Source organism: Staurois parvus, unplaced genomic scaffold (assembly GCF_062004578.1).
Source record: "Staurois parvus isolate SC_StPar_1 unplaced genomic scaffold, SC_StPar_1.0 ptg000147l, whole genome shotgun sequence".
Classification (NCBI taxonomy): Eukaryota; Metazoa; Chordata; class Amphibia; order Anura; family Ranidae; genus Staurois; species Staurois parvus.
The window spans coordinates 20,612,024-20,635,709 of NW_028317943.1; the positions used below are offsets into that span (position 1 = coordinate 20,612,024).

At 40.7% G+C, this 23,686-nt stretch overlaps 1 protein-coding gene across 1 annotated transcript in view; it reads right to left on the reverse strand.

Moving 5' to 3' along the window:
• LGR5 (leucine rich repeat containing G protein-coupled receptor 5) overlaps positions 1–23,686 on the reverse strand; it is a 226,149-nt gene that overhangs the window by 20,492 nt on the left and 181,971 nt on the right. The window contains exons 10-15 of the mRNA XM_089674104.1: positions 19,646–19,714; positions 19,482–19,553; positions 9,358–9,423; positions 9,100–9,171; positions 8,287–8,358; positions 1,782–1,907 (exon numbers count right to left, since the gene is read on the reverse strand). Coding sequence (XP_089530230.1) covers positions 1,782–1,907; positions 8,287–8,358; positions 9,100–9,171; positions 9,358–9,423; positions 19,482–19,553; positions 19,646–19,714 — 477 coding nt within the window. The remainder of the gene's footprint in view (positions 1–1,781; positions 1,908–8,286; positions 8,359–9,099; positions 9,172–9,357; positions 9,424–19,481; positions 19,554–19,645; positions 19,715–23,686) is intronic.

The window sequence follows — 23,686 nt, forward strand, 5'->3', positions numbered from 1 at the left end:
GTGGGGAGATCTGAAGAGGGCTGTGCACAGGAGATGCCCTCGCAATCTGACAGATTTGGAGTGTTTTTGCAAGGAAGAGTGGGCAAATATTGTCAAGTCAAGATGTGTCATGCTGATAGAATCATACACACAAAGATTGAGTGCTTGAATCAAATCAAAAGGTGCTTCAACGAAGTATTAGTTTAAGGGTGTGCACACTTATGCAACCATATTATTTTAGTTTTTGATTTTTATTTCCCTCCACCTAAAATATTTCAGTTTGTTGTTCAACTGAGTTGTACAGTTTATAGTTTATAGGTTACATTAAAGGTGAAAATTATGAAATTATCTTTGTCTCATTTATTTATATCACAGAAACCTGACATTTTAACAGAAGTGTGTAGACTTATGTCCAATGTACCGTATTTTTCGCTCCATAAGATGCACCTGACCATAAGACGCGCCTAGGTTTTAGAGGAGAAAAACAAGAAAAAAAATATTCTGAACCAATGTACTGCAGACACAGTACAGGGGATGACCAGAGACTGCGGACACAGTACAGGGGATGACAAGAGACTGCAGACACAGTACAGGAGATGACCAGAGACTGCGGACACAGTACAGGAGATGACCAGAGACTGCGGACACAGTACAGGAGATGACCGGAGACTGCAGACATAGTACAGAAGATGACCAGAGACTGCAGACACAGTACAGGAGATGACCAGAGACTGCAGACATAGTACAGGAGATGACCAGAGACTGCGGACACAGTACAGGAGATGACCAGAGACTGCGGACATAGTACAGGAGATGACCAGAGACTGCGGACACAGTACAGGGAATGACCAGAGACTGTGGACATAGTACAGATGACCAGAGACTGCAGAAAGTGCAAGGGATGACCAGAGACTGCAGACAGTGCAGGGGATGACCAGAGACTGCAGACAGTAAAGGAGACTACCAGAGACTGCAGACCTTTGGGGAGGGGGAACGGGTACCTGAATTTGACAGGTACCCGCTCCCACTTCCGCGGAGTTGTCCTTCCTTCTTCTTCCCGCAGCGGCTTCTGTGACAGCCGGGTGCCCATTGTGCATGCGCGAGAAGCGCTGCGCTTTGTGAATGGCCCGGAGCCTTCTGGGACCTGGCATGTGTCCCAGAAGACGCCGGACCATTCACAAAGCGCAGCGCTTCTCGCGCATGTGCAGTGGGCACCCGGCTGTCACAGAAGCCGCCACGGGAAGACTGCAGCGCTGGAGCGAGGAACAGGTAAGGTCCTGCAGGATAGAAGAACTGAGCGGCCGGCCCGGTATTCTGACATGGTGGTGGCAGAAATACTGGACCGGCCGCTTTGCATTCGCTCCATAAGACGCACTGACATTTTACCCCCTTTTTATGGAGCGAAAAATACAGTATATTATGTACAGCACTTTTGTTTTCTTAAAAATTAGAAAACCTTACCTGCTAAAAAAAATATCTTTCAGCATCCTAAGTGCAGTATTCTATTATCTGATCAGTTGGTATGGATTAAGCCACATACAAAACATCACTGATCTTTGCAACACTCTGTATCTCACAATATCTGCATCTTCCAATCTCTGGTTATTCTATTCATTATTTATTCTATACTTTATCTTAAATTTTTACGGTCAGTTTTTTACTTTAGAAATAAAAAGCAATCAAACTTATGATGATTTTAACATTAGTCCATTCCTGTAGTAACCAAGATGAAAGAGAAGATGGACATCCCTTCTTCGTCATCCTTCTTGTATGATTAACAGAAAAACATAAAAAGTATTCACCTGAGTTTTGGAAAATGCTCTGCTGGGATCAGTTCTTGTAGGGCGGAATTTCCTGTCAGTTTTAAATGAGTCAAACCATGCAGCCCAGTGACAGGAAATGACATCAGCTGGTTGGATGAGAGATCTCTGGAGAGAAGAAAAAGTAGACACCATGTCACCAACATAATTCAATAGTACAGTATTTGCAAAGTTAACCCTTAGGCTGGCCATAGATGAATCGAATCTCGGACGGATTTTAGATGTGATTATCACTAGTGGCTTTGATAGCCACTAGCAATAATCACTGTGTTTTCCCAGCGGCTTCCCCCACCCCCCCATCGAAAGAACACAAAAGCCTTGCGGGAGGGATTCCCCTGTCAACACTGTCTATGTTGGTAGGGGAATCCAGCAAATTTCTTTTCCTGCAACTGAAATTCTCTCTGTCTATGGCCTGCCTTAGGTCCATCAGAAGTCCAGATCTTCTCTTAAACACATAGGGGTTTATTTACTAAAGCTGGAGAGAACACAACCAGCCTCACTTCTGCATAAAAAACAGTCAGCTTATAACCTCAGCTTGTTCAATTAAACTCTGGCAATTCAACCTGTAGGCAAACCTGGTTTCTATGTAGACCTGAGCCTGCCTTTGCACTCTCCAGCATTAGTAAATACACCCCATAGTGTGGCTTTAATACGTAAAGGCACATTAATATTATACTTGTGCTACTTCCCTAAAAGCATGGAAAGAAAAACCTGTTAGTCACCAAGAAATAGAGACTTTGCTACAGTAATGCTACGACAAATCCTGCACAATCAGAATAAATTAATTGAAGCATATACGCCTTTTTTATTCTAGGCTTATTTACGTAAAAAATTTCAAAATTGGATCTAGATATTAAAACCACATTTAAGGTGAAACCCCTAGCTGGAACAAAACAAATGTTTTAGTTTTCCATCCTAATTTCTGCTCTTTTAAAAACTATTTAAACAATTTATAGTGACTGTAAAAATGTGAAAGTTACTTTTCAGTAACAAACACCAACTACGTGTTTTTCTGATGTTCTGTTTTATTAGGAGATTGTAGATGAAATATGCACACGTTATAAGCGTGAGAAAAATATTGTTGCCAGAAGTCACTGAGCTACAGATGTAATTTCTCTTTCATGGCACCTCAAAGCTCATTTAAAGAAAATGTTTGTAAATTTTGCAATACAAAAATGTTAGTAACATAAAAAAAAGGCTGCCAGTGGGCAGCAAATGTCTGTAACAGTGATGTACTACAAAGTTGTACTGAATGCTACCAGTAAGCAGTCCCTCTTGGCAGGGTTAAAGATATACAGTATAAGTGATTTATCTACTTTCTTTACGCGCAAGCTTTCTGTATGAGCAGAAAAAAAAAGTAAAATCGGGATTTACAGCATAGATGCATCCTATATATTACTCAGCTTCACTGCCAGCGCATAAGGCCTGTTGGGTTTTCCTCTGGTCCCAAGGCACCTAGATATAGTGGAGATACACAGTACTGATGATTTCAAAGATATTGTTTAAAAAAGCAGAACAAAAGTCAGAGAGTTTTGCATAGGGGTTTATTTACTAAAACTGGAAAGTGCAAAATCTGGTGCAACTCAGCATAAAAACCAGTCAGATTCCAGGTTTTATTGTCAAAGCCTAATTGAACAAGCTGAAGTTGGAAGCTGATTGACTACCATGTACAGCTGCACCAGATTCGGAGTGCTCCAGTTTTAGTAAATTACCCCAAAGTCTATTTAGCGAGAAAAAAAAAACTTTTCTCCTAAAAAAAATTCTCTCTTTAACATACCCTGCACTCCACACAACAGTGTACATCCCAGCTAATTCTCAGCATGCCAGGTACTGAGCTGGGTGCTGAGGACATCACAACCCCTGGTACCCTTTGAGCAAAGTGCCATGGAACGCAAAAGAAGCAGAGAGGAAGATGACGGCAGATGCAGCAGTGACTGGACCCTGGGCCTGTCATTGTTGGGAGGATAGCACACAAGGAAGTACAGGTGAAACTCGAAAAAATATTGTGCAAAAGTTCATTTATTTCAGTAATGCAACTTAAAAGGTGAAACTAATATATGAGATAGACTCATTACATGCAAAGCAAGATAGTTCAAGCTGTGCTTTGTCATAATTGTGATGATTATGGCTTACAGCTCATGAAAACCCCAAATACACAATCTCAGAAAATTAGAATATTGTGAAAAGGTGCAATATTCTAGGCTCAAAGTGTCCCACTCTAATCAGCTAATTAAGCCATAACACCTGCAAAGGGTTCCTGTGCCTTTAAATGATCTCTCAGTCAGGTTCAGTAGGAATCACAATCATGGGAAAGACTGCTGACCTGACAGTTGTGCAGAAAACCATCATTGACACCCTCCATAAGGAGGGAAAGCCTCAAGAGGTAATTGCAAAAGAAGTTGGATGTTCCCAAAGTGCTGTATGAAAGCACATTAATAGAAAGTTATGTGGAAGGGAAAAGTGTGGAAGAAAAAGGTGCACAAGCAGCAGGGATGACCACAGCCTGGAGAGGATTGTCAAAAAAAGGACATTCAAAAGTTTTGGGGACTTTCACAAGGAGTGGACTGAGGCTGAAGTTAGTGCATCAAGAGCCACCACACACAGATGGATCCTGGACAAGGGCTTCAAATGTCGTATTCCTCTTGTCAAGCCACTCCTGAACAACAAACAACGGCAGAAGCGTCTTACCTGGGCTAAAGAAAAACAGACCAGGTCTGTTGCTCAGTGGTCCAAAGTCCTCTTTTCTGATGAGAGCAACTTTTGCATCTCATTTGGAAACCAAGGACCCAGAGTATGGAGGAAGAATGGAGAGGCACACACTGCAAGATGCTTGAAGTCCAGTGTGAAGTTTCCACAGTCTGTGTTGATTTGGGGAGCCATGTCATCTGCTGGTGTTAGTCCACTGTGCTTAAGTCCAGGGTCAACGCACACCGTCTACCAGGAGATTTTGGAGCACTTCATGCTTCCTTCCGCAGACGAGCTTTATGGGGATGCTGACTTCATTTTCCAGCAGGACTTGGCACCTGCCCACACTGCCAAAAGCACCAAAACCTGGTTCAGTGACCGTGGGATTACTGTGCTTGATTGGCCAGCAAACTCGCCGGACCTGAACCCCATAGAGAATCTATGGGGTATTGCCAAGAGAAAGATGAGAGACCTGAGACTGAATAATGCAGAAGGCCACGATTGAAGCATCCTGGTCTTCCGTAACACCTCAGCAGTGCCACAGGCTGATAGCTTCCATGCCACACCGCATTGAGGCAGTAATTGCTGCAAAAGGGGCCCAAACCAAGTACTGAGTACATATGCATGCTTATACTTTTCAGAGGTCCGATATTGTTCTATGTACAATCCTTGTTTTATTGATTGCAAGTAATATTCTAATTTTCTGAGATTGTGGATTTGGGGTTTTCATGAGCTGTAAGCCATAATCATCACAATTATGACAAATCACGGCTTGAACTATCTTGCTTTGCATGTAATGAGTCTATCTCATATATTAGTTTCACCTTTTAAGTTGCATTACTGAAATAAATGAACTTTTGCACGAGATTCAAATTTTTCAAGTTTCACCTGTATGTGTGTCATGCTGTGGATGCTTGCCCATTATAGTAAAAGCCTATGTTCATCAAGTGTAACTTAGTTTCAGTATGAATAAAAAAATCATAGAATAGTGAAACCAAGTGCCTCGTGTAACACAAGTAACCTGACGAATTTTCCTTCATGAAACCCCTCAGGTTCACTGTTCAAAAAAATTTTTTTTTTATGCTGAACCCTTGACTATATGTTTTATTCAACTAGAAATGTCCAGATGGTGCTAGAGTACCTTATGATGGAATGATTCTTTCTATTCTCATAGATTGCTCCTGCTGCAATTATCCTTTATTGTGTGTTTTTCTATTGTTGATGTTTATGATATCGGCTGTAATGACGATCTTGCGGATGTAAGTCTTATTTTCAATAATAAAAATTGATTATGGAAAAAAATTCATAGAAGATCCTGATTCCACTACAATTTTACAAAACTTAGATAAAACTTGTTCTTGTTTATTTTCTCAAGTTAAATAATGTGTGGCATGTGAGCTCCCAAGAAATAAATGGTTGCCTAGCACTTGTCCATAGGTTTCTTTACCCAAACAACTCTTTCTGCTCAGATAATGAATGTGGTTGGCATACCTTGCTTTTGTCTTCGCAACTGACAGCTTTTTGAAACTTGTACCTAAACTGTGCTCTTTTACATCTCTGTATGCCAAACAAAAATGGCATGATTACAGCAGTGAGATTGGGTGAATTTTAAGCATGACTGGAGTCAATTTACTTTGTGAATTATTGCCTATAGAAACTGACTGGGCTGAATGGACTTTCGCATTTTTGCAATCCAATGCCAAATAGCTAGCCTTGCATGACCCTCTTGAAAAAGTCACTACTTTGGGAAAGATTTTCCTTTATATTTTGCCATTTATTGCAAAGTGGTGTAGTTAAAGACTGGTGAACGTGCACCACTTATCAGAGATGTGCAAAAGCATACAGGGACCTTAAAGTGATAATAAAGCTTCAGCTTTTTTAAAATTAAAATAATAAACCTGTTATACTTACCTGCGCTGTACAGTGGTTTTGCACCGAGCAGCTCTGATCCTCCTCTTATTGGGTCCCTTGCTGGCGATCCTAGCTCCTCCACCTGTCCAGTGCCCCCATAGAAAGATCCTTCTCCTGCAGTGAGGAGGGACAGAGCCGGAGAGCCACAGCTCTCATGTATAGCGCTGGATAGTGATGGGGCTCAGGTATGTATAAGGGGGGAGCGAGAGGGATCTGTGACATATAAGGCTGTTTACTTTAATGCATAGAATGCGTTAAAGTAAAAAACCTTGAGGCTTTAGAAGCACTTGAACAGGCTGCACTCCTTTTGTAGTGTAAGTACTGTATTTAGGTTATTGACTTAAAAGAGTTAACATTCCAAGAAAAAGGAAAACGTGACTCTTCTACTTTTGCTACATTCACCTGTCAGTCAGTACTTTAATGTTTACAGTCCAGTTAAATAAGGGAAATACATGCAGTAACCCTACAGCAGGCAGTCAAAACTAATTGACAGAGAACCGAAAGCCAATCAAAACCAACTACAGTGAACTGACAGCCTATTGCTCCCTATGGGTTACTGCTGTTTGCATAATACCAGTGTTCTTTAAACTGACTTCTAGGATATGGGGTGGCATACTCAAGACAAATACTACAGGAGAATACCTTCCAAATTACATAATGTTCCCGCCATGGTTATTCCTGCTTTCCTCCTATTAAAAGAGAAAAATGACACTACCTATCATTAATCCCTTTGAACTGCAGTACCTATAGCTGTTATACCCCGGTCACATCGGGTGCCACTTGGCATGCCAAGTCGCACCCTATTGTCCGCAATTACAGCAGTCATATCGGTGCGGTTCTGACCAAGTCGGAATCGCACTGATTTCTACAGTAATACAAGTACTACTTTTGGTGCGATTTGCATAGACATCTGTGCCAGATGTCTTAAAATCGCACCTGAAATCAGCATATCCCCCGACTTTGATTTCAAAGTCAGGCTTGATGTGATTGGGGTGTTAGAGTGCATAAGCCTTCTGACAGGAAGCCATTAAGTGATCTTGAGCTGTAGCGGCTGCTTATTATGTGGACACAAGTATGTGAACTCTGGAACATGTTTTACTTTGCTACTACAAAAGTGCTGTATAATCATACAGTACGGACACTCGCTATATTAATGATAGAATCATAGACTGTGCAATTGTAAAACAAGCACAAGAACATGACAAGCCTGAATGCCAATATCCACACTTGATTTCAGAGGTGTTCACACAACCAGCACCAACTGCAGTCACTTAATAGATTCCTGTCAGAGGGTTTGATTGCCTCAAAAGCCACTGGTACCAGCATAGGCCGGTCCAATTTATCCCGTGTTATAGAAGGAGAAGACAGTTAGAAGGTAAGGGTTCATAAGATTAACTTGGACCAAGTTCTAAAACTGTATTTCCTATTATTTCCTATGGTAGTCATACGCTAGCTCTAAGTGAGCTGCAGTGACAAAAATATTGGCAGCACAAACAATCTGCAGTATAAGTCTGTGTTCACATATGTGCGAGGCCTGTTTGCAGTGTGATTTGTAAAAGAGTCAGGTGCGCTTTCATTCAGCAGTTCAGATGCGATTCCAATGCAAATTGTTAAAGTGTATGACATTGGAAATCACATCCGAACTAGGCTAAACAACGTACCTGACTCTTGTTTTAAATCACACAGTGGCAAGCCCCCACATATGAAAAAAAGTTTGGTTCACATGTCATGTAAATCGGATGTGGTTCAAAACGCATCCAAAACACATATATGTGTACAGGGTCTTTGTGTCCTTTTCAAACTATTGTTATCAAGGATAGAAAAAATACTTTACTATTACAGATGAAAATGCAACATGACAGAACATCTACATGCTTTTAAATTTACTTACAATCTGATGAGAGATGGCAATGAGGAAAATGATGTTGGGTGAATGTATGTTATTCTATTCCATGCCAAATCCCTGGTTGCAAAAAAAAAAAACATGATTAAACATGTGAAATATATTAGGATCAATAATTGTTTTGCTTTGTGTTTATAGCTAATATTGACATTTAGGATGAATTTTCCAAACACTTTACTGAAATGTTACATTAATATCTTCCACAAATCATTGGCAGATTGTGATTTGATACTGCATCAGATAATTAAACAACTACCGTAACAAAAGGGATTATCCATCTTCAACCTCACAACTTTCGATACTTAAACAGTAATCCAAAGTTTCAAATAATGTACAAAGTAACAATATAATACAATATGCTATGTGTGCTTGTAACAGATACAGTACCTGACACAATCTGTCCCTTTAAATCCAATCATTCCGTTCATTACATTAACAGTTTATTCCAAATTCAGTGAAGTGAATGCGTTGTGTTATTGTGAATATGTGTAGGACGAGGGAGAATTACTTCTGATGTTTTAGAAATGTTCCTTTACCATTTTATGTATGTGTGTGATATTTTGTGGCATCTCTGCCAAGCTAAAGTAGATTAGTAAATGAATCCAAACAGACTAGGTGCAAGATGCCTTGTTTTCTTTTCCCCATTTTATACAGTGCAAGCGACACCAATCTATTAGGTCTCTTGAACATCATAGACAGGGATTTCACTGTAAGGTGCTTTGTGTTTACTTCTTAATTATAGTTCTTTAAACAGCAGAGTAAAATAGGATCAAACAAGCAGGGGATTTGCAGAACACTCACAGAGATCGCAAGACAATCAGCTGCTGAAAGGTGCTGGGTCTGATTTCATTGATTTCATTATGACGGAGATCTCTGAAATGACAGAAAAATGATAAGTGGATTGTAGAAGCATGACATTCCATAACAAACCTTTCTCTACCATCAGATCACCTTTAACCCAAACACTGTAGTGTTAATGGGGTTAAAGATGTTATGTTTGAATTGATATGGTGTAGAAGGCTTAAGTAAAAAACACCTGCATGTGTAATAAATACTCACATCTTCTGAAGTCTCTGACAGCCAGAGAAGCTTGGCAAGTCCTTAATATGATTATACGACAAGTCTCTGAAAAAAGTACAAAGAGGATAGCGTTGCTAATTAATTGTAAAACTGAAAGCACAGATAAAACATGCTAATAATGGACTAATTCAAAAGCTTTGAACATATGCATGAGTATGACGTGTTGTCAATTTATGAAACTGATCAATTACTGATCAAGTATGCCTTCCAACCAAGAAACAGATCATGACCATGGAGAAACTCCAGGTCAAAAGAAGAAGGATGCTTTCTGAATCAATAACCTCAAATAATGTGGTAGTATTATTATGATAACTGAACTAACTGCAATGCCATTACAGAGAAAAGCTTGCAGATGCGATTAGTGAACTATAGCCAAAATTTAAGCCGGCCATGGACAGCTCAAATCTTGGGTCGTTCCGCAGGAACTGGCCAGAATTCGAACCATGTATAGGCAGGATGAATGTACCCAAGTTGATCAATGTGATTATTGCTAGTGCTTGGTATTGCCCCTAGCAATAATCACTGTCTTCTCCCTGTGGGGGCGGCTTGCTCTCCCCCCCACCAGAAGAATAAAACAGCTTGGCGGGAGGGATTCCCGTCAACACTGAGTGTGTTGACCGTGTATGGCTTGCCTAAGGTAGCCCATCAAAAGGCAGTTGGATGCTCAGACATGATTCATAAGCCATTGGGCTCTGAGTCTACAGGGCACCACTGAGGGACTTTATGGCTTGTCTGAGCTTACAAGAAACTTCTCTGGAGACAGGAGTGGTGCAGAGTGAGCAGGATCTGGTGCTAGCTTATAAGATTTTTGCCCTTGTGTTAAAGCTTTCTGAATTAAAGCTAATATATTAGGAGGTGGTAAGAGCCCTACCCATAATACAAGTGGATTACTGTAGGTATTCAATTGACAATGCAAGCTGTTGGACTAAATACCATAACAAACTATAGTGCAGGAAATCCTTTTCCTATATGATATGTACAATGAATCAGTACAGTACAACTGAAAATGGCATATTAAAATAGTATAAAAAATATATTATACCTATATTTACAATACTAACATACAATTAAAAAATAAATGACTTACTTATCTGAAAATGTATACACATTACTTTTTTTTCTTGCAGTGCTTAATAACCTAAGCATCTGTAAAGTCCTGTTTAAGAATGCACTTTTGGTTACATTTAAGCTACAAACACTCGCAGATAACTACGAAGCATTTTCGGTTAAAATAAGTTTGTATATGTTTAAAATATAGCATATTTAATCATTTAGGAATTTTTAGGAATATTTTAAGATGTATAAAGCAGTTATTAAAATTGGGTATACAATATAAAAAAGTGTACATTGAAAAAGTGAAATTCAAGTTGGTAATTCAATACAGAGAAATGAAAAGCAGCCAATGAAATCCCATCCTGCACGAACTCCCACTGACTTAGGTGAAAAGCATTCTGTGCTTCATCGGCATCTTCAAAGAGTATTACGTTTCCCCTTAAGTGCTCTAATGCTACCTTGCATCACAGAAAATTTACTATAGCAAATAAATAAATATCAGTATTTCCAATTAATCATAGTTATAGGAGACTGGACATGAGCCAGGTAACAATTTAACACACATCTGGACTGCGTTTATATTGGACATGCTCAATGACCACATTCAGTTGTATCAGTGAATAGTTTCAGGTGCATAATGTGAACTTTAGTGTACTGCTTCATGGTTACCTGTTTATTTTCCAACTCAAACATAGATCTACATTTTATAGAGTGTAATATGTACACAAAACCCATCTGTCCATCTATGGCCATGGTGTAGCTTGCCCTGTTTCGTATGCTACTCATATTTTTCATTTAATAATACAATACTTTTTGGAAGGGTTTAACTTTTCCTTATGCAATACTATAAAAAGGGACATAAGGGAATAACAAGGCATGCTCATAAAACATGACATCTGGACAGTAGACAAACAATGGAAACAGAAAAGTCTTGTGATATAGTTATCCTGTCTGTATTTTTACTAATCTTCCTAAGTGTTTATGGAGATAGACAAACTTCTATGAACAGTGTGATGGTAAAACTCCAAACACTAATAACAGAGTGAAATAATGAATATAATAAATATAATCAGATTCTGCACCTAATAATTTTCCCCTTGTAAATGCTCCACATTGTTGGCTTGATTAGTATCACAATGTGCCCAACATTTCAGTGAGAAGGTTTGTTTCATATTTAGAACATCAACTTGGATCCTACCCATTGAAGTTACAGACCAAACAACACGAAGAGTCTATAACTACCACTGTTTTCCCCTTCAAGCAAAAAAAAAAATGTGCATAGAATATTTGTTTATGGTTTACAGCGCTCACAATGGTAATAAAGCAATAAACTGCAATCAGTGTTAATGCACCAAATGTCAAATGGAAAAACATCAAATATATTCACCGTGATCTAATAGCTGCTGCCATAAATTATTATTTTTTTCCCCTGGAGCATTTTAAAAGAAAATAAACTAGTGCACAGACTGAGAGTTTCCAGCTAACTCACACATGTCTCTTTCTTATCAAATGCCTTTCATAATGATAGATGCACATACTGTACTCTCTTTCTTCTTTCCAGTTCCAGAGTTTAAAGAGACCTACTTATAGGTTACAGTTTATACCAGTGTTTCTCAACCTTTTTTCAGTCAAGGCACCCTTTAAAATTATGGACAGTCTTGAGACACCCCATTCTAAAATGTGAAAAACTATTTTAAAAGTTTTACATAATGTGTCAACATCCACACACGTCGGACACCCAACATTAGAGGAGATTTATTCTTCCAAAGCAAATGCACTTTTGCACACTGGTACTGACTAGTATGCCAATGTTTCTCTTCTCCCACAGTTTCTATCCACCACTGAATTAATGTGACCCCAGCATGGATGGAGAGAGGCAAACTAGGATGCTGTGCAGGCAACCAACATCCTCCATATCAACTGATGGTGTCATTGTTTGTCAGGACGCCGGTGGCTAGAAGGTCGTAATGGTGCACAACTAAAACCCGTGGCTTTGTGTAACTAAAAGGCAGGCTTGTTCTACCCGCTGGCTAGTATAAAAGTTTTGTGAAATTTTTAGGCATTTTGCCAAGGCACCCCTGAAGAAACCTCAAGGCCCCCCAGGGTGCCACCCTGGTTGAGGAAGGCTGGTTTATACTACTACTAACAGGGTAAACTATAAACTCAGAAACTTGTTCCATTGTTTTTGTAGGTTAACTGAATAACGAGTGTAGTACAAAATGGTAAGACAATCATTGCAAATAGACCCCCACCGGAGTATCAGAAAAAGGCATGCACATACTAGTGAGCACAGGAGTTTAACAAGACATGCAAGGACAAGAATGCACATGCTTACACACACGCCATGGTGCACATGTGCACGCATGGAAGTGCCCAAAGATCCTGACACCTGGTGGTCTATTTAACCTGGAGGTCTGCCAATCTTCAGTGCTGGACTGTCTTCAGCTCGATCCCTGTGTTATTTATTCCTGAAAATCTGCTGATCTTGCTACTGACCCAGCTACATCTGACGCTTCTGCTCGGATTCCCCTTGCTTGTTATGTCTACTACTGATCCATGTTACCGACCCCGGCCTGGACTTCTAAGTTTCTGCCAGCTGATTTTGTATCTTGTACCCTACCAGCACATTGCCGACGCCTGCCTGTCTCTGACCTGGATTCTTATTGTGATTCTTTACCTATCTGCCTAGCAGTTAACAAACTCAGCTTGTGATCTGACTGCTCGCTTCTTAATCCTACCTCAGCATCTGCAAGTTCAAGTTCCCTGAACCAACTTTCTTGGCACCAGAACCCTTCCGCTGAGCTAACAGTCCCTGTCTCCACCACCAAGGGTGCTTGGACAGGAATTGTGCAACATACCACCCTTGTCATCTCGGGCTCCAGAATCAGATATGTGACAACTCAATAAACTTCAAAAAAACTCTTTTACAGTAATTACAAAAATCCCTTTTCTTTAGAATCCATTGACAAACACAGAAAAATAGTAATTCTTTAGACATTTGGGATGTCCCAGAATAGTCTATCTGAGGGGTGGACAACAGCCATTGAAAGATCCAACGAACGTGGAATCTTGCTAAAAGGCGATTTGAAGGAACTAATACCCTAACGAATGCCAGATGAAAAAAGGAGGCAAGGACAAATATGTAAATTGCCATGATTAGAGAAAGGAGGCAAAGGATTAACCTAATAATACATTTAAATGTGGTGTACTAACGCCTCAAAAACATGAAAACCCATGAAAAAACAATAAAACAATAAACATAAATCCAGGACTATAATCTGTAAAAAATTGTGATCCAGTCCCAAATTAAAATGTCCTAATACAGTGCTTTATAAAGTGCTTGACATTCGCTTCAAGAAAAAATGCTTCCCTTATGGACACTCTCCCTGCTCACCTTATAGTTAGACCTACATAACAGCATAGGTCAAATTCACTTGTTAAATGTTGTCCTTCATGCTGCAACTAGTCCATGCTAGTTCCCCCCAAGTGTATCTTCACTCTTTGTGACTCCTTCTTCTTGACCTTCTTTGGTGTCAGTGGGAGGAAAAGTGCCCCATCATTGGTGTCAGTGGGAGGAAAGGTTCTCCTGTTATTGCTGTCAGTGGGAGGAATAGTGCCCCATCATTGGTGTCAGTGGGAGGAAAAGTGCCCCCTCATTGGTGTCAGTGGAAGTAAAAGTGCCCCATCATTGGTGTCAGTGGGAGGAATAGTGCCCCATCATTGGTGTCAGTGGGAGGAAAAGTGCCCCGTCATTGGTGTCAGTGGGAGGAAAAGTGCCCCATCATTGGTGTCAATGGGAGGAATAGTGCCCCATCATTGGTGTCAGTGGCAGGAATAGTGCCCTATAATTGGTGTCAGTGGGAGGAAAAGTGCCCCCTCATTGGTGTCAGTGGGAGGAAAAGTGCCCCTCCTCTTCTCCAAGCTCCGCCTCCCCACCGGTGATTGGCTGCCTGTGTGCCTTTCCTGAGCTACAGATCCGGCAGCCAATCACTGATGAGGAGGCGGAGCTTGCAGAGGGAGGGACAGGCTTCCATAGGCTGCCCAGTGATCCTGGGGGGTGTGGCCAGATGAGAGGGGTGGCATGTCATCCTGCCCACATTGCGATTAAGATCCAGGGAGGTGAAGACAGCGGACATTTACCCTCTCCACCCCTCCAACAATAGTGCCTTGTGGACCGGATTGAAGTGGGATACGAAGTCGTGGAAACAGGTAAGACACAGAAGCCCCTGTCCCTTTCCCATGGAAGTATCCCTTCCGTGGGAAAGGGGGGGGGTGCCGCTGCCCCCCTGAAAAGTGCTGCCCTAGGCAAACGCCTTGTTTGCCTTGTGGCAAATACGCCCCTGGCTGTGGGTAAGGTATAACACCAAAGGGATACTCAGATTCACTAGATTCTCACAAGGGATAATAGGAAAAGTGGAATTTGACCCACTCCGACGTCTGGAACCCTCTCCCACTTGTGCTCAGCTTGCAGAGGGCTGAGCAACTAAAGTCTGCCCCACTCACAACCTCCTGGGAAACATCACGTGTTCCAGAAGCCTGCGGATCCATTCTTAAAGTGCAGTGGGAGAGGAGGAAATGCAGGAAGGAATGGGAGATCAAAGGGGAATATCACACAAAAGGACAGATTTCTACCAGGGTAAAATCCAGAGATCCCAGGTTCCAGGTAACAATTCTAGAAAATTCACAACGGGGGTGCAAAAATGCCAGAAGAGACTAGTATGTACTAATAAGATGTCTCAGTCAAGGAACAGATTAAACCAATGCGGTCAGGCCTGAGTCTCAAAACTGCTGGGTATATTGTAGATTAATATGTGAGAGATATGTCTGAGGATGCAGGTAGGGTAGTGGAACATCTCAGTATTGCAAAGCCAGCAAAGCCTGGGAACATACTGAGTGACTGTGTGCCCAGATTCCTGGGCAGTCTTCACCAGTGAATCTTTGTCCTTAGTGAATGCTAATTGGAAATGTGAATAGCATACAACATGACAGCACTGTGTACAGAATAAAATGTCATGGTATGTAGAAAACACTCTTGCAGTCAATGATTTTCTTAAACAATGAGCTGCAAACAAACAATATGCCTCCAGCAAATGAGCAGTAGTTCAGTGCTCTGCCTCCTGTGCTGCCTTTCCCTCTTCTAATTAATGGGAAGATAGAGCAAACTTTGTCCTTTCATGGCTGCACTCAATATTCCTTGGACCATTCACTACCTTTGAACCATAACTTAACAAGCTCAGACAGATTCCAAAAAAAGATCTCCCTCCCTCTGCTAAAACATTGCATGCTCTGAGCTGGGTGAAGGATTTAATGTAGGGCAGATATTCCAGCAAAATGAAAACTGTTAAATTCCTTCCTAAAGTGTACAGATAATGTGCACTGAAATCTGACCCTCTCTTTCTCCCATAAGACTCTGTGCTCACAACATGAACGGCCAGGCCAACAATGAGATCAAAAAAAGTGTCAGTTTCGTGGCAAGCTCTGCTCTGGTTCACATGATTTATTGTTTTTATTGGTAGCAATTACATTTTCCTTTAATAATGAATTTCTGCATGTATTTTAATAATCAGGTACACTAACTATTCAACTTTTTTTATCTTTTCTTTAGGCAAAAAAATATGTGAATATAAGCAGACATGTAGGAAAGGATATGTGTAGTTGTGCAATGATTGACATTAAAGAGATCTCTGGAAAGACTGCAAATATATCAAACAATTTACAAATATATTTTATATGTTATATATCACAGTCAAAATTAGATTTAACCAGCCAACTGTAGGTCATCCTGGTAATATATCTCTAAAACAGGCCATAGACGAAGAAATTTTTTTTCCTGCAGCAAAGAACTTCACTCAATTCCCCCATCAACATTGTCACTGTTGATGGGGGAATCCCTCCCGCAGAGCTAATGTGTTCTCCCAGCAGGGGGTGCAGGGGAAAGCTGTCCCTGCCAGGAAAACACTGGGATTATTGCTAGCGGCTATAGCAGCTGGAAATAATTGCATGAAAAATCCGATAGACTAGTTGTACCCAAGTCGTACAACAATCAAATTGGGTATGATCAATCTGCCCATAGATGGTTTGAATCTCAGCCTATTAAACAAAATTGAAACATCCATATAAAAAGTCTCAGGTTCAAAGCTTTTGAAATGCTGTTCACTTCGAACTGGTGTTTTACTGGCTGGATTAGTGACACTGGAGAGCAGAGTGAAGGGATATTATGGTCATAACAAGCAAACAACAGCAGAGTGTAGGTGCCGACTGTCAACCTCTGCACCCCAAATTAAAAATGCCGGGGCCACAAAGCAAAGCATTGCAGCTGCAGCATATGTACAGCCCTGTCTGGCTGTACTGTTACAATTTATGTAGGCGGCAAGGAAGTGGTAATATCTTAGCCCGGCTACCTGTTTGACCACCACCTGGTCGCCCATCTAATAAGAGCCTTTAGAGAAGCCTGAAGTCTCAGGACAGCTGATATTTACATGTTTTATTATTATTATTATTATTATTATTATACAGGATTTATATAGCGCCAACAGTTTGCTCAGTGCTTTACAATATAACGGGAGACAATACAGCAACAATACAGTTCAATACAAGAGGGTTAGGAGGGCCCTGCTCCTTGGAGCTTACAATCTAGGAGGGACATCTACTTGCACTTATTACTTTTAGAAGTCAAAGTCAGCTGCCCTCTGGTAAGTGAAATTTATGTTGGCTCTGGGAGAAATATGTATCTTTTCCTTGACCAAAAATACATGTCTGAGTTCTGGGGATTTTCAGCTCTATTTATTTAACCTCCCTGGCGGTCTAACTAATCAATATTTTTGAATGTCAAAGCGATACATTGTTTTGCATGGAAATTTGGTGTTTTATATTGTAGGCCTGTAATTCTTAGGAATAACTCACCTAAATCTGTCCAAACAAGAGTCTAGTAAACATCCCAGGTATGATAAAGTTTGAAATACAAAATCATAAATTATAATATAATAAACAATTATATAATATAATAATAAATTTAATTCAATAAAGTAATCAAACCAAAAACACTGAAATTTGAAATAGAGCACCAAGTTCGCACATCACTGAGCTCAGTCGCAGAATTGATTTCAGTGTCTGATGATGAATTTCCCCACAAATCATTATCACTCAATTCTGCAAGTGATTCTAATTCACGATCACTGTTTTCTAGCTGGTCTAAAACTGCTTTTGACCTAAAGGGACAGTTTTTGGATGCCATGAATGTTCTCAAGTTTCCAGGCAGAAAGAATGGTAAAAGTGCAGGCAGGAGACTGGACAAAGCACTAGGGACAAAATTTAGGTGACATGGTTTGATACAGTAATGTAATCCTAACAGATTACAATGTACGTATTAGATAATGGAATGAGAAGGAAGCGAGCCCCAAAACCAACTAGCAGCTGATACATCAAAGGCAACCAAAAAATAGCTCACAAAATAAAATCCAACACAAAAAGGTGCAGCGCTAAACGAATGTATACATAAACATATGATAGCTGAATAAAGTGACCATATAAAGTGACAAAATGCAATACACATATAAAACAATCTATATTAAGGTTCCATGCATGTGATATTTAGAGATGATAAATATATCACAAAACTTCCCTATGTAGAGAGCATGAAACAGTTCAAAATTGATAATAGTGACTGATGTGATCAAAATAGTCTCTAGTGGGTAATCCGTATGTTCCCGGAAGATCATTCAGGTGATGTGTCAAAGGGATGTTAAAAATGCACACTCACCAGATGAAAGATCATAATACGCAAAGTACAGTATATGAAATATGGCCGGAGGTCCCCCTTAAAAGGTAGTCAGCAGCCTGTTCAGGTCCAAGAGATCTCCTTCCTCCCTGGTAATCTGCCACACAACTGCTGTCCTCCAGGAATGGGCTCTAAGGTGGTATTGGCTCATGCAGAGCCAAAAAGAAGAATGCCCATAGTGTAGTACTTTTCAGCCATAAACGTTTATTCAAGGTAAAGCATAACAATTAAAACAGCATAAGAACTGTCACTGACCATGTACAGCAAGAAAGATGGCCGCCGGACCTCCTCGTGGTCTCGGCGGCGTGACATCACCGCATATGGCTCCTCCTCTATGTGTTTCATGCACGAGCACGTATTCATGAGGGATATGCACATGTGGGGTAAGCTATCATATGTTTATGTATACATTTGTTTAGCGCTGCACCTTTTTCTGTTGGATTTTACAATGTATGTATTATGTGTATGTCATATTTCAACTTTTTTAAATTTCCCGCCGGTTCTGCCACCCAGCATACCGACGCTCGCAGGGAATGGAACCCGGAAGATGGATGCCGGCATTGGCCGGAGGACACAGCGGGAGGACATCACGGGATCGCAGGACAAGGTAAGGATCGAGGTATCGCAGGAGAAATGCTATAGAGTAATCCTGAGTGGGGCTTGGGGTTATCACTTTTGGTACTGTAAATTAACCCAGAGCCAAACTCGGGATTACGTCTAGGAAGGTTAAACAAAGGATACTATATACGATCTACACAGATACAGGCCAGAAAGGCCTTCCATAATTGGATGGTATACTAGATTTGAATTAAGTCTAAACATCCATTCCCTTGCAAATATCACTTATTAATTACACTTATCCTCACCTAACCTGACTCTATAACTCCACCTAACCTTAACAACCCAAGCTACCCTCTAAAATCAACTTCTAAAGCTAAACCCCAACATCCCTCAACATGTAAATTTAAACTCTAAACTAAGCAGAAAAATTAAAAAAACGTGTCCTCTTCACTAAGCATGATTTATTCCAAATTACCAATGGCCTGATATATTTCTTGAGATGAGAATTTTAGTACCCACATCTAAATGCTGCATAGAAATCACTTGTGGCCAAACAGCAGTGCTGAAAAATAATGATCCATCATAGCTGGACATATTGGTTACCAAGTAACTACTGAATGAGAAAGACAACTGTTGGATAATTGCAGGCTTAAAACAACTGAATCTGCTAGAAAATCAGCTCAGTGATACAAAAGTACATAATAACACTTACAACACTTGAAGGTTGGGCAGTTGATCACAGATAACATTGGGGAGACTGACCAGTTGCGCTCCTGTCAAAGTTCTTTACAATAAAAAAAAAAGTAAATCTGTTTTAATCGCATCATATAAACTGCAGAGTGACACTGATATTGAACACAATTGCTAAGCACTTACAGACTTTCCAGGCTTGTGGTTCCAGTGAGATCAGGAAACTCAGTGATTTGAGAAGCTCCATTAAGAATTCTACAAGCAAGAAAAAGGTATATCAATTCACAAAGGGTTCAAATATGTTTTATTGCTACTGTTATCTGTATCCCCTGCTCATGGCCAACTGCAACCATCCTTATATCCTTTTGTGAAACCTAGGGGGATCAACTGTACAACTCAGCCAGCACAAACACGATTTTTCAGAAGGATATATATATTGCGTTAGGTCACAGTGATAGAATGGAAAGAGACTGAGGGTGTGGAACCTTTAGTTAGGTGGGGGGGTTGAGAGATAGGCTGCAAAGTGGAGAAGTGTACTTAATGCACTTTACCTTCGTAGTGAAGATAAAACAAAATGGATTCGTACAAAAACATAATTCACATTTCAAATCTCAGATAGCATGGCATAACACCATACCTCTGGGAATTTCACCTCCACAAAAATATAAACTCTCACATGTTTTCCAAACATTTTAAAGCATTCAAGGTTGCCTAATAAATGCTTATTGACCATTACTAAATGCCTGGAAATGTCTAGTCAAAGGTATAGAATTACGATTTGCAGTTGAATTTGTTGCTCACAAATACTTAGGGTAAATATTTCCATATAAGAACCTACCCACAAATGTGGGAGTCCTCCACAAACTAAGGGACAGATGTGGAAATGCATTAAGGTTTTATGCCTTTATCAGACAAGATTAACTCCCCTCCCCACAAAATAAAAATCCTAAACATGTATGCTATCCCTAATTACTGAATAGTTGTAGGTAAGCTTCTTAAAACAGACCACCCCCCTTATCTGTTACTAACACCTTTACCACACTGTATATTTAGTTGCATAAACACATTTAAAGAGAACTGCTTGCCTCCTCCTTTACTGTGTCAGGATAAAATGGTCGTGTGCCCTTGTAGTTCGCCAACTTGGGGTTTCCCAGGGTGTGGAATCTAAGCCCCAGCCTGCTTCTTCACCAGGGCCCCTCAAGGTAGGGATGGCCTGGCAGCAAGCTGAAGCCTGGTCACGGCCCCCAGGTACGCCCAGTTGAGAATGTGGAGAACACTAAGCGAGTGCAGACTACAACAGCACAAGACAGAAGGGAAAACTAGGAAACAAGCCAAGGTCAAGGCAGGTGGTAGGCAAGCATAAACAGTAGACAAAGCCAGGATTGGTACATGGGTAGTCAGACAGGATACACAGTAGTACACAGACGGGAGCTCAGAGAACTGTGAAGTTGCTCAGGCAAGGAGCGCTTTGCTGAGCACGGGTATAAATACAGAAGTAAAATAGTGAGGTGACCCAGGAAGTAATAGAAGGGAAATGGATATAAAGCCGCAGTATAGCAGGTGATGCCCATAGGTGAACAGAGAAGCAAACATCAAATGTGAAATGGAGTCACAGATCTAGCAGAACACTGCAGCAACTAGGTAAGAGTTTCACAAACAGAAATTTGCAGGCTAGACTATGACATACTGTTTGGCCTCATGCTAATTCCGCTTCCTGAATCCTGTGCCTCCATTTTCAAAAGTTGATGTCATTGATGGCTGGCATTTTCTTTTTTGTTCAGTGCTGGCCCACCGCGACATCACTCCTGATTTTGTACCTGTGCAGTACAACATTAGGGCACCTTGTTATTGAACAATACATAGCTGTTCTAGATACATGTGCCAGATCTATTTTGGTGGACAAGCTGTATGAGATCTGGAGCATGTGTCTTATGTGGTCTGGAGCATGCGCTGTATGTGATCTGCTGCATGCCAGGTATTGTTCAGTACAAGCTACCCAATTTTGTATGTCACAGAGGCAAGATCAGGTGAGATTTTCCTGAGGCACTGGTGATGGAGACTTCCCAGGGTGGACCAATGAGGCACTGGTGATGGAGACTCCCCAGGATGCACCAGTGAGGCACTGGGTTTGTCACCAGTGCTTCAGTGAAATCCGGAAGAGGAAAAAAAAACGTTTTGTTTAATAAATGAGTTATATGGCATTTTTGGGCATGCACCATTAATTTTTTGGGGGGTAGAGGTCTGGTTTTAACTCGAGGATTCTGAATTTATAACACATCCTAAAACTCTTCAACAAATTTTAATAAGAAGCAACTCTTACATCCAGCTCCTCTTCCCTTGCCACTATATACCCTGCTGCTAATACTGGAAATAATGGGTCAAAATGACAGCCGGTAATTTCTTTGTATCACACAACAGAAGCAGCTGCCAAAATGAAGCAGCTGCTGTGTAAAAGTACACTTTTAACTAGTCTGCAAGAGTCACTGTGTAAATAAACTGAACCGATGCATTGTATTTACTAACCGATTATTGTTTCATTTTTACTATTTCATTCCTATGTAGATCAAAGATGTGATTTGCATATGACAAAAAGCAACCTTACAAGTTTTATTTTTAAATAAAATGTGTTTCTATTTAACCCTTAGTCAACCTGAATCACTCAATCAGCCCTTAACTTTTTTTTTTTTCATTTTCATGAATTTTGTTACTTTGCTCAGTGTCACAAAGGAAGAAAACGCGCAAAAATGAAGAAAAAAATGCCTTTTTTTCTGGGTTAATATTATTTTAAAGTCCTGTTAAATTGGAAAAAATATAAAGGAAAATTATATTTTTTTTATTTACCACAAAAATACCTTACAAAAAACAATCACAGGTCAAAAGAAAGAAAAACAAATTTTTCGTTTTTTTTTTAAATCTTTTTGTCTATAGTTTTCAAAATAAAATCATTTTTGGAAAATGATAGTGAAAAAAGAAAGACTAGTTTTAAAAAAATGGGGCTGACTTACTAAAACTGGAAAATGCAAAATCTGGTGCAGCTCTGCATAGAAACTAATCAGTTTTTAACTTGGACCCTACAGAGTTTGCACAACTCCTCCAGGATGGCACATCAATACGTGCCATTGCCAGAAGGTTTGCTGTGTCTCCCAGCACAGTCTCAAGAGCATGGAGGAGGTTCAAGGAGACAGGCAGTTACTTTAGGAGAGCTGGACAGGGCCATAGAAGGTCCTTAACTCATCAGCAGGACCAGTATCTGTTACTTTATGCAAGGAGGAATAGGATGAGCACTGCCAGAGCCCTACAAAATTACCTCCAGCAAAGCCGCTGGTATGAATGTTTCTAACGAAACAATCAGAAACAGACTTCATGAGGGTGGCCTGAGGGCCCGACGTCCTCTAGTAGGCCCTGTGCTCACTGCCCGACACTATAGAGCTCGACTGGCATTTGCCATTGAACACCAGAATTGGCAGGTCCACCACTGGCACCCTGTGCTTTTCACAGATGAGAGCAGGTTCACCCTGAGCACATGTGACAGACATGAAAGGGTCTGGAGAAGTTGTGGAGAACATTATGCTGCCTGTAACATCGTTCAGCATGTTTTGGTGGTGGATCAGTGATGGTCTGGGAAGACACATCCATGGATTGACACAAAGACCTCTACAGGCTAGACAATGGCACCCTGACTGCCATTAGGTATCGGGATGAAATCCTTGGACCCACTGTCAGACCCTACGCTGGTGCAGTGGGTCCTGAGTTCCTCCTGGTGCACAACAATGCCCAGCCTCATGTGGCGAGAGTATGCAGGCAGTTCCTGCAGGATGAAGGAATTGATACCGTTGAATGGCCCCCACGCTCGCCTGACCTCAATCCAATAGAACATCTCTGGGATATCATGTGTTGGTCCATCCGACGCCGCCAGGTTGCACTTCAAGACTGTCCAGGAGCTCAGTGATGCCCTGGTCCAGATCTAGGAGGAAATATCCCAGGACACCATCCATTGTCTCATTAGGAGCATGCCCTGATGTTGTCAGGAATGCATACAAGCACATGGGGCCACACAAACTACTGAGTACCATTTTGAGTTGCTGCAATTAAATTTCAGCAAAATGGACTAGCCTGCTGCATAATTTTTTCACTTTGATTTTCAGGGTGCCTTTGTATTCAGTCTTCTGTATGTTGATAATTTTCCTTACCATCAAACAATGGGGCATCCTTACATTCCTAACACAT